At 50.2% G+C, this 12,050-nt stretch overlaps 1 protein-coding gene across 1 annotated transcript in view; it reads right to left on the bottom strand.

Moving 5' to 3' along the window:
* Positions 1-296: 296 nt before the first annotated feature.
* Positions 297-12,050, bottom strand: part of Ssc4d (scavenger receptor cysteine rich family member with 4 domains) — a 33,935-nt gene continuing 22,181 nt past the window's right edge. Inside the window, exons 7-11 of the mRNA XM_045144700.1 lie at positions 11,362-11,439; positions 7,889-7,963; positions 7,438-7,749; positions 6,565-6,642; positions 297-1,268 (exon numbers count right to left, since the gene is read on the bottom strand). Coding sequence (XP_045000635.1) covers positions 952-1,268; positions 6,565-6,642; positions 7,438-7,749; positions 7,889-7,963; positions 11,362-11,439 — 860 coding nt within the window. The 3' untranslated portion in view covers positions 297-951. The remainder of the gene's footprint in view (positions 1,269-6,564; positions 6,643-7,437; positions 7,750-7,888; positions 7,964-11,361; positions 11,440-12,050) is intronic.

Raw genomic sequence — 12,050 nt, 5'->3', positions numbered from 1 at the left:
ATTACAGGCATGCACCGTCATGCCCAGCTAACTCCCTTCCTTTCACTGGATTTAATTTCTGTAGATGAAAGAGATGAGCAGGGGTTCTCCGGGGACCTTGGAGACTTGCCACCGTCACGGTGAGTCAGCGTGTCCTGGATGTGATGGACCCGCACGGAGTGCTTGGGATGATGCTCTTGGACCAGGGCCCTTCATTTCCACAGCGGCTTGCTCCAGAAAGTCCTGCTTGCAGTCTGTCTGGCTGCCACCAGTAGCGCCGCGGTTGCTTAGACAAAGCCCCCAGTGAAAAAAAGACAGAGGGATGATAATGCTTTATTGACTTGGCACCTATGAACAGTGGCTACAGGCCTCGGGGCTTCTGGGTGATTGCAAAGTAGAGGCTCTGTAGTGGGGGCAGTGTCAATGAGGATGCTGGTTCCAGCTGTAGGGAGAGGCCATTGTTCCCGCTTCAGCCCTCCCAAGCCCCCTTTCCCAGCCAAGCACCATCTAAATTCCAGGTCCTCACCCGGCGGCTGGGAAAGTGGCCCGGGTTCTCCCGCAGCCCCTGTGAGTCTATCAAAGAGACGCCCACTCCTCCCCCACCCCCTTCACCTTCGGGACCTCAATACAGATAAGGGAAGGGAGGAATCCCACCTCCGCAGAGCCCAAGCTTCCTGGTTCTGGGTCAAGGAAGGCAAGGTCAGTGGGTGCTGTAACAGGAGCTCCCCAAAGAGGAAACGTTACGAGTCATTCTTCTCCCCCACTTTCTGTTTGGGCTAAGGAAACCTGGGGTGTGTCCACACCGCCCTGGGCCACAGGAGTTGACAAGGGACTGAGGCCACCGCACAACAATTAGCAGGGGGGAAAGAGGGGCACCAGGAGCTGCAGAAATCTCAGGAGGGCTTCCCGGAGGGCAAGGGACAGGTCCCCGATGGGCTCCTTCATCCGATGCGGTCTGCAGAGACGGCTGGGTCACGGTGGCTGGCACAGGACGCCGGCGTCCTCGCTGTGGTCACAGTTGTGGGCGTCCCAGCGGATGTGGGAGCAGAGCAGCAGCGTGCTCTCGTCCCCGCGGCATTTGACATTGTCCAGCAGGATGGGCCCGCGGCCTGGCCCAAAGTGGGCCTCGCCAGGGGCTGCCAGGGCCTGGCCACAGCCCAGCTGGCGACACAGGACACCGGCTGCCCGTAGGTCCCACGCATCGTCACACACGGTGCCCCACCGCTGCCCCAGGAAGAGCTCTACACGCCCCTCACATCGGTGAGCGCCGCTGGCCAGACGCAGGTGCCCTGTGCGAGGACAAGACGGGAGGTTAGGGGCTGGCCATGCCGGTGCCTGTGAAGCCCAAGGACCCTAGTTCAATTCTCCAGGTCCCACATAAGCCGGACAGCACATGGTGGCACACGCGTCTGCAGTTCTCTTACAGTGGCTAGAGGTCCTGGCGTGCCCATTCTCACTCTCACCCTCTCTCTGTCTCAAATAAATAAATAAAAATAAAAATCTAAAAAAAAAAAAAGAAAAAAGAGTTGGCCATGTCAGGAACTACCGTGCTAGGCCAGGTGAGGGTGGGTGGACAGAGAGGTACAGCGCAGGAGACACGGCGGTGCACTGGAAACCCACAGGAGTTCACACACACACACACACACACACTAAATAAATAAATAAGCAAATAAATAAATAAAAAGAGGAGCCCTGGCATACCCATTCTCTCTCCACCCCTCCCTCTTTCTCTCTCAAAGAAAATATATATATATATTTTTAAAGAGGATTGGCAGCCAGGTGTGGTGGTGCACCATTTTAATCCCAGCACTCTGGAGGCAGAGATAGGAGGATCGCCATGAGTCTGAGGCCACCCTGAGACTACATAGTGAATTCCAGGTCAGCCTGGGCCACAGTGAGACCCTACCTGGAACAACCAAAAAAAAAAAAAAAAAGAGGAGGATTAGGGCTGGAGAGATGGCTAAGTGGTTAAGGTGCTTGCGTGCAAAGTCTAAGGACCTAGGTTTGATTCTCCAGGTACCACCTAAGCCATACACACATTGTGGCACCTGTGTCTAGACTTCGTTTGCAGTGGCTAGAGGCCCTGGCATGCCCATTCTTTCTCTCTGGCTCTCTGCCTCTTAAATAAATAAATAAATAAATAAATAAATAAATAAATAAATAAATAAATAAAATACTTTTTTAAAAAAAGAGGCCAGGCATGGTGGCACACGCCTTTAATCCCAGCACTCGGGAGGCAGAGGTAGGAGGTTTGTCATGAGTTTGAGGCCACCCAAAGACTATGTAGTTAATTTCAGGTCAACCTGTGCTAGAGACCCTACCTCAAAAAAACAAACAAACAAACAAAAAAGGTGGGGGTAGCTGGAGAGATGGCTTAATGGTTAAAGTATTTGCCTGCAAAGACTAAAGACCCAGTTTTGATTCCCCAGTACCCACGTAAAATAGATGCACAAGTGGCATATGTGTCTGGAGTTCATTTGCAGTGGCAGGAGACCCTGGCACGCCCATTCTCTCTCTATCTGCCTCTATTTCCGTAATAAATAATCCCAGCACCTGGGAGGCAGAGGTAGGAGGCTCATCATGAATTTGAGGCCACCCTGAGACTACATAGTGAATTCCAGGTCAGCCTGAGCTAAAGTGAAACCCTACCTTGAAAAACAAAACAACAACAACAAAAAAAATTATTTGAGAGAGAGGCAGGTAGAAAGAGAGAATGGGCATGCCAGGGCCTCCCAAACTACAGATACATGTGCCACCTTGTGTATCTGGCTTATGTGAGTAGTGGGTAATTGAACCTTGGTCCTTAGGCTTCACAGGCAAGTGCCTTTACCACCGAGCCATCTCTCCAGCCGTAAGTTATGAGTTTTCTTAGTGTATGAGCATGCTCATGCTTCCTTCACCAGGCTGGCTGGCCCATGAGTTTCTGGAAGATTCTGTCTCCTCCCCCCCCCCTTTTTTTTCCCCCCGAGGTAGGGTCTCACTCTGGCCCAGGCTGACCTGGAATTAACTGTGTAGTCTCAGGTTGGTCTCGCACTCACGGCAACCCTCCTACCTCTGCCTCCCGAGTGCTGGGATGAAAGGCGTGCACCACCACGCCCGGCTCCTCCTCCCTTCTTGTCAGGCACGCTGGGATTACACTACAACATCAGGTTGTATGTGGGTTCTGGGGATTCAAACTCAGGTACTCACACACACAGCAAGTGCCTTTTTCACTGAGCCTTTTCCCAGTACTGACTTTATTTTTTGCTCGTGTGTGTGTGTGTGTGTGCACGCGCACATGTGTGATGTGTGCAAGTATGTGTAAGGTGACGGGGTGGGCGTGGTGTGTGCTCTTGTGTCACTCCATACGCTTGCCTGCAGCCGGGTCACTCACCTGAGAGGGCCAGAGTGGAATATTGGGTGTCCCACTCCATCACTCTTCCAGCTGGTCTTGTTTTGAGCCTGGGGTTCATTTATTTATTTATCTAACATGTTATTTACTTATTTACTTGAGAGAGAGAGAGAGAGAGAGAGAGAGAGAGAGAGAGAGAGAGAATATGGGTGCCAAGGCCTCCAGCCACTGCAAACAAACTCCAGTTGAAGGAACCCCAGGAAGGGGGACCCCACGCTCTGCCCGGAGATGGCGACACCCCAAATCACTCACGAGAAGCAGTCTTGATGCAAACCGCAAGAGGATTTTATTCCAAGCGCGCTGGGGCCCACAGTCGTACACCTCGCAGGGGTAGAGGACTGCAGAGCCCCGAATGCAGGAACGGGGCAGTTTTTATAGGGTTTCTAACAAAGCCTGTGCATTAGACCAATCATTTTTTAGTATCAGGAACCCACGGGGTGTGAGCCAGTCAGTTTGGGCCACCCCATAGTTTCTAAGCCAATTAGTTTAATTTGTTTAAGCCCCTCGTGGACCAATCATTCTCTTATGACCTTGGTGGTCAGCATTTGCGCAGGTCCTTGGGTGGGAGTAGCAGAGTGTGGTACCAGTCTCCTACAACCTTGGAGGTCAGCATTTGCGCAGGTCCTTGGGTGGGGGTAGCAGAGTGTGGTATCAGCCTCCTATGACCTTGGTGGTCTGAGGCAGGCTGCTACAGCTTATGGTGCGAGCTACTAAGGCTTACAGAGTGGGCTATTAAGGCTTATGGTGCAGGCTATTTACGGAAACCAAATAAGTGGTTCACTTCATTACTCATTTCCCATCCTTGAGGGCTATCTCATGCCCTTTTTACCTAGTTTTATATTAGGAGCGGGCTCTGATATAATGAGAAGAGGGATTCTTTACTTGCTTCCAACAGAGAGTAAAGCCTGGAGTTTGAGGTATGCAGGGGCCCGCTTAAGCTCCCTTTGGAGCGTGATAGTATTTCTGGGCTTCTGAATTCTTGGGCCTTTCACAGTCACATGTGCCGCCTTGTGCATCTGGCTTACGTGGGTCCTGGGAAATCGAATCTAGGTCCTTTGGCTTTGCAGTTAAGCACCTTAACTGCTAAGCCATCCCTCCAGCCCCTCAGGTTCTTTTTGTTCTTCCTGGAGCTCCCAGGGCTCCAGTGATTCTTGGGCCTGTGCTCCCCTGAAGATCGTAGGTTACATGGGATCTGGAGATTTGAACTGTGGCGGTCTCTGGGCCCCCTCAGGATCTCATGATTTGGCCTAAGAAGTGCCCTGAAACCACTAAACCATCTTTCCAGCCCCTGAATTTATTTATTTATTTGTTTGTTTGTTTGTTTGTTTTGTTTTTCAAGGTAGGGTCTCACTCTAACTCAGGCTGACTTGGAATTCGCTATGTAGTCTCAGGGTGGCCTCAAACTCTCAGTGATCCTCCTACCTCTGCCTCCCGAGTGCTGGGATTAAAGGTGTGCACCATCTCACCCGGCAAGCCCCTGAGTATTTTTTGGACACACAGTCTCAAAATATAACCTACAAATGTTGTCAGACTAATGATCATGCCTCAGCCTTGGGAATGCTGCGTTGACGGGCATGTACTGCCACGTCTGCCTCTGAATTGCCTCATGGTTCCCCTCAGGACAGGATCCCCATCTCTTTGGTTTGATCTTAACTCTAGAAATATCTAGATTTGCTCTAGCATTTTAATTTTATCTTTTAAATATCTTGAGAGAGAGAGAAAGAGGCAGTCAGAGAAAAAGTGAATATTGGTGAGGCAGAACCTCCTGTAACTGCAAGTGAACTCCAGACCCACGTGCCACTTTGTGCATCTGGCGTTACCTGGGTATTAGGGAATTGAACCAAGCTCGCAAAGTCTCTTTGCAAGCAAGGGCCTTTAACCTCTGAACCACCTTTCCAGCACTAGTATTATTTTATTTGTTTGTTTTTTTGAGATAGGGTTTTGCTCTAGCCCAGACTGACCTGGAATTCACTATGCAGTCTCAGGGTGGCCTTGAAATCACAGCAACCCTCCTACTTTGGCCTCCTGAGTGCTGTGATCACGCCCCACTAGTATTTTATTTATTTACTTATCTTGGGTTTTTTGAGGTAGGGTTATCACTCTAGTTCAAGCTGACCTGGAATTCACTATGTAGTCTCAGAGTGGCCTCAAACTCATGGTGATCCTCCTACCTCTACCTCTCAAGTGCTGGGATTAAAGGAGTGCGACACCATGTCTGGCCTTTTTATTTATTTATTTTAAATATTTTATTCATTTAAAAGAGAGGAGGGCAGATAGAGAGTGAATAGGTGTGCCAGAGTTTCTATCCACTGCAAAGAAACTCCAAACATATGTGCCACCTTGTGCATCTGGCTTTACGTGGGCACTGGGGAATCAAACCTGGGACCTTTGCCTTTGCTGGCAAGGGCCTTAACTACTAAGCAATCTCTCTAGCTCTTATTTATTTATGAATTTATTTTTTGTTTAATGTTTTTTGAGGTAGGGTCTCACTCTAGCCCAGGCTGACCTGGAATTCACTATGCAGTCTCAGGGTGGCCTCAAACTCACAGTGATCCTCCTACCTCTGCTTCCAAGCACCTGGCTTGTATTTTATTTTATTTTTTGAGGTAGGGTCTCACTCTCGCTCAGGCTGACTTGGAATTCTCTAAGTAGTCTCAGGATAGCCTTGAACTCTCTGTGATCCTCCTACTTCTGCCTTCCGAGTGCTGGGATTAAAGATGTGCACCACCATACCCAGCTGTATTTTTATTTATTTATTATTTTTGTTGTTTTTTCGAGGTAGGGTCTCGCTCTAGCCCAGGGTAGAATTCACTATATAGTCTCAGAGTGGCCTTGAGCTCATGGTGATTCCTCCTACCTCTGTCTCCCGAGTGCTGGAATTAAAGGCGTGCGCCACCACGCCTGACTTGTCTTCTTTCTCTCTCTCTCTCTCTCTCCTTCCTTCCTTCCTTCCTTCCTTCCTCCCTCCCTCCCTCCCTCTCTCCCTCCCTTCCTTCCTTCTTTCTTTCTTTTTGGAGACAGGGCTTTATGTAGCCAAGAATGACCTTAAATTCCTCCTTCCTCCATTTCCCAAGTGCCAGGATTACTGACTTGGGCGACCATGCCAGATATAACCCTGGCTTAGACCTCCCACAATCCAGGTCCATCATATTCCAAAGGCTCCAATCGCCCTCTCAGAGGTTGTAGGCACTTACCATCCCTGGGCCGAGGAGTGGGCACCCGGGTGGTCTCGGAACCATCCTGCTGGATTTGAAGTCCCCGCTCCTCAGGGGCTGGTTTAGCAAGGATGGAGAAAAAGAGATGGCTGTCACATTGGGAAGCATTCTTTAGGGACAAGTCATCTATCCTCCCCAGGGAATCCTGTTTCAGTGACAGACATAAAGGACTTCACAGATCCCTGAAAACCTGCTCCCCATACCTTGGATAAGAAATGGGGGGGGGCAGGGTGGCGCAAATTTAACCCTGACATACAACGCGAAAAACTTTTGTGGCCAAAGGCTTTGGAGAGGTAAAAGGTGGGTCTGTTTAAGGTCTGGGCACCAAATAAGGGTGCAAATATTCATTCCCACAGAAATCAACAGGAGCATTCGACAATGTCCCCTCCCCCCAAGACCTTGCAAACGACAGACCCCTCTCTCCTGGGTCCAGGGTCCCACGCTAGCTCGGGCCAGGGCGTCCACTCTGGACAGCCTCTCAGTTCCATTTAGAAGGAAGCAAGCGGCCCCCGCCCATTGCGACCTCACTGGGCGAGAACTGGGCCTCCTGAGCGCGCCCCCACCGCGCAGGCGCAGAGCGCACCCTCCCTAGGCCCCGCCCTGACTCTCCCCATGCAAAAGACGCCCCATCCGGGCCGCGCCCACATCGCGCAGCCGCAGAGAGTGCCGAGGGCGGAGCTACCCCATCCACGCGCACGCTCCCCGCCGCATTGCCGCAGAGACGGCCACGCCCACCCCGTCGCCTACCTCGCCAGGCCACGCCCCTCCACGAGGCCCGCGCGCAGCTCCGCCCATGCGCAGTCCGACCTCCCCCTCCCCGCGCCGCTGGCCGCGCCTCCCCGCCCGCCTCACCTTCGCACAGCGCGCCGGCGTCCTCGTGATGGCCGCAGTTGTGCTGACCCCAGCCCAGGTGGAAGCAGTCGCTGAGCCGGGTCTCGGTACCCGTGCAGCCTACGTTGTCCAGCAGCACGGGGCCCCGGCCGTACCCGAAGTGGCCGAGGCCCGTGGCGCCTAGCGCGGGCCCGCAGCCGGCCTCGCGACAGGCCACGCGCGCATCCGCGAAGTCCCAGTCGTCGTCGCACACGGTGCCCCAACCCCCGGCGTACAGCACCTCCACGCGGCCGCGGCACGGGCCCGGGCCGCCCACCAGCCGCAGCCGCCCGCCTGCAGGGCGCGCACAGGTCCGCGGCCAGAAGGGCTGGGCTGGGGTGACCGACTTCCCTGGCACAGCCCGGGTGCCACCCGCCCCCATCCCGCCACCCCCCGCCATTCCCACTGCGGAACCCCGGCTCTGCCAACTTACTTTTCTTCCCTGCCGCCCAGGAGGACGTGGTGGACTGCGGGGTGTCCCCTGAAGGCTGGGCACCAACTCCAGTCGCTGCGGAAGACAATGGAAATCTGATCATTGTAAAGGGGGTGATGGGGAGGGGACAAGGAGGCCAATTGTTATCCTCAGTCCCCCTAGTCACATTGGTCAGGAAGCTGTCTACTGTGTAATAAGGTGAAATCTCCAGGAAACTTGATTGGGATGAATGAACGTTTTGATGTTTTGTTTTTTTTTTTAATATTTTGCTTATTTATTTAAAAGTGGAGAAAGAGAGAGAGAATGGGCATACGTGGGTCCTAGGGAATTAAACCTGGGTCCTTTGGCTTTGTAGGCAAAGCCCCACGTTTTGATGGTGGTATTATTATTATTATTTTGGATTTCATTTTGAGGTAGGATTCCACTCTAGTCCAGACTGACCTGGAATTCACTATGTAGTCTCAGGATGGCCTTGAACTCATGGTGATCCTCCTACCTGAAGGGTTAATAGCCTTCCCTGAAAACTAGAGGGAACTAAAGAGTTAATAACTATCTCTAAAGCTCTCCAGCAATGAAGAAGCAACCGGAGGTATTCGGCCTCATTAAGTTTGACACCTTCCCTAATTGATGTGCTCCCCTTAGCCTAGATGGCCTTGAAGGACCAGGGACCATCTGGGTATCTTCCCTTATACATTCCTGGCTGAAGAAGCCTATTCTGAACAGGGAAGCAAACAGCTACAAGTTCCTTATCTACTGCACCTGGTCCAGTCTGTTTTTCGTAGGATCCTCCTTATAATAAAACTTACACCCCAGCCTGACTTAGTGCTTCAGCCTTCATCCCGCAGGAAGGCTGCTGCCCCTCACTGTTTCTCTCAATAAACAGTCTGTCTGTAGAGATCAAGTCCCATGTTCTCTTTTGCTTTTACACCACCGTTGCTGAGATTAAAGTTGTGTGCAACACACCCAGTGGTGTTTTTATTTATTTGTTTATTTGCAAGCAAAGAGCAAGATAGAAGACAGAAAAATGGGCACACCAGGGCCTGTAGCCACTGCAAACAAACTCCAGAGGCATGTGTCCTTTGTACATCTGGCTTACGTGGGTCCTAGGAAATCGAACCTGGGTCCTTTGGCTTCCCAGGCAAGGGCTTTAACTGCTAAGCCATCTCTCTAGCCCAGTGGACCAGGCTGGCCTTGAATTTACTTCACTCCTCATAACTTCAGCCCCTTGAATGCTGGGATTGAAGGTGTGAGCCACAACGCGTACCCCCCCTCTTTTTTTGAGGGTCTTGCTGGGTAGCCTCAGGTTGACATTTGAACACATGATCCTCCCAAGTGCTATAATTACAATCCTGTGCTACCAAGCCCAGCAGACTTTTTTGGGGGCGAGGGGGGGAAGGGGAGATAAGGCCTCATTTGGCAGCTCAGGTTATAATAGCCTGAGCTATGTATCCCAGACTTAGAGAGCCCTTCCGATCTCATCCTTCAGAGTGTGAGCTACCAAGCCCAGCTAGCAAACAATTATGCTATTTTTTTCTTTATATAAGTATTTTTAGAAAAACTTTTTTTTTTTTTTTCTAGGTAGGATTTCACTCTAGACAGACCTGGAATTCACTCTGTATTCTCAGGGTGGCCTTGATCTCCCAGCAATCCTCCTACCTCTGCCTCCCGAGTGCTGGGATTAAAGGTGTGCACCACACGCCCAGCAAGAAATATTTTTTAAAATATTTAATACCAGGCATGGTGGCACATGCCTTTAATCCCAGCACAAGGGAGGCAGGGGTAGAAGGACTGAGGACACCCTGAGAATACAGAGTGAATTCCAGGTCAGCCTGTGCTGGAGCAAGATACTACCTCAAAAAAAAAAAGAAGAAAGGGGATGGAGAGATGGCTTAATGTTTAAGGCACTTGCCTGAGAAACCTAAAGACCCAGGTTCAATTCCCCAGTACCCACATAAGCTAGACACACAAAGTGGCACATATATCAGGAATGTGTTTGAGGTGTCTAGAGGACCTGCCGGTGCTCCCTCTCTCTGCCTCTTTCTCTCCCTCTCTCTCTCAAATAAGTAAAGTATTTTAAAAAAACGAAAAACAAAAGAACATATATATATATGTATGTATGTATATATGTATATTTGCAAGGGGAGAGAGATAATGGGTGTGCCAGGGCTTCCTGCCACTGAAAATAAACTCCAGACTCACATGCCACTTCGTGCGTCTGACTTTAAGTGTATCTTGGGAAATCAAACCCAGGCCATCAGCCTTGCAAACAAGTGCATTTAACTGCTGAGCCCCATAAGTATTTTTTAATTATCCTAATTTTAATCTCAGTGCTAGCTTTAGTCCTAATTTCAAAAGCACTTTTTTTTCCCCTTTTTACGATAGGGTCTCTAGTCCAGGCTGACCTCAAACTCCCTAGGTAGCTGAGGATGACCTGAACGCTGATTCTCCGGCCTCCACCTCCTGAGTGCTAGGGATAACAGGCGTTCGTCACCATGCTGTTTGGTTCTGGGGACCAAACCCAGGACTTCATGCATCCTAGGCAAGCACTGTTCAACTGAGCTACATCCCAGCCCCCAAAATCTTAATTATGCTAATTTTAATCACAGTGATAACTCCAGTACTAATTCCAAATGCACTTAATTTTTGCTTTTTTTTGTTTATTTTTATTTATTTATTTGAAAGTGACAGAGAAAGAAAGAGGCAGAGAGAGGGAGGGGAGGGAGGGAAGGGGAGGGAGGGAGGGAGAGAGGAAGGGAGGGAGGGAGAAAATGGGTGCACCAGGGCCTCCAGCCACTGCAAACAAATTCCAGATGCATGCGCCCTCTTGTGCATCTGGCTAACGTGGGTCCTGGGGAAAGGAGCCTTGAACCGGGGTCCTGAGGCTTCACAGGCAAGAGCTTAACTGCTAAGCCATCTCTCCAGCCCTGTTTGTTTTTTAATTGTTTAAAATTTATTTTTTTAATTTTTTATTAGCATTCTCCATGATAAAATTTATTTTTATTTGACACAGACAGAAAGGGAGAGAGAGAATAGGTACACCAGGGCCTCCAGCCACTGCCCTTGAATTCCAGACACATGTACCACCTGTGTATCTGGTTTATATGGGACCTGGAGAATAGAACCTGGGTCCTTGGGCTTCGCAGGCCAGCGCCTCAACCGCTAAACCATCTCTCCAGTCTAAATGCACTTAATCTTAGTTCATCCTTCATTTGGGCTGCCTTACATGTCTACTCAGCAGCAGCCTCAAATTTTACTTTAGCACTCTGAAGAAATCTCTTACCCAACCCACTGAACTTTTCAGAGCTCTGGAATTTATTCTCACTCTATCTACTTGTCTGTATTTTATTTTATCATCTGGCCAAAAGCCCTGGCCTGTTAGGTCCCCCTTCCCTTGGCTCCTCACCAGCCTTCCCAGTTCCCAGTGCTACCCACCTGACCCCAACCATGTCAGGCAGGGAGCAGGAGAGCTTTACCTGCTGTCTGTGTGTGCCAGGCCCAGTCCTCTCTCGTGGCAGAGGGTGGAAGTGCCGTGAAAGTCGGGGGTCCCAGGACTAGAGCAGGAGAGAAGAGAGGATGGTCAGCTGTGGGGCTAGGGCTGTATTTCTGGGGAAAAACAAACAAACAAACAAGCAAACAAACAAACAGATTTCAGGGACTTAGTCCCTGCCCCATTCTGCCATTAGTAATTTATTTTGAGGCACAGATGTGACCCTCGCAGTTTGTACAGAACTGTCACAGACATGCTATCATTGTTATGTTCCATATTCTTAGAAACCTGAGCCAGGCGTGGTGGCGCACGCCTTTAACCCCAGCACTCGGGAGGCAGAGGTAGGAGGATCACCGTAAGTTTGACGTCACTTTTGAGACATAGTTAATTCTAGGTCAGCCTGGGCTAGAGTGAGACCTTACCTATAAAAACAAACAAAAAAAGTCATTAAAAAAAAATATTTTGTCCAAAATATGAAGAAGCAAATGGCCTTGGCCAGCCTAATTCCAAACTTTTTTGTTTGTTTGTATTGAGGCAGGGCCTCACTGTAGCAGGGGCTGGCCTCGAACTCATGGCAGTCCTCCTACCTCAGTCTCCAAAGTGCTGGGATTAGACATGAGCCACCAAACCCAGAAAAGCCTGCCTCTTTTTTGTTCTGTTTTGTTTTGTTTATTG

Source organism: Jaculus jaculus, chromosome 2 (genome assembly GCF_020740685.1).
Source record: "Jaculus jaculus isolate mJacJac1 chromosome 2, mJacJac1.mat.Y.cur, whole genome shotgun sequence".
Lineage (NCBI taxonomy): Eukaryota > Metazoa > Chordata > Mammalia > Rodentia > Dipodidae > Jaculus > Jaculus jaculus.
This window is presented reverse-complemented; position numbering and strand designations above follow the sequence as displayed.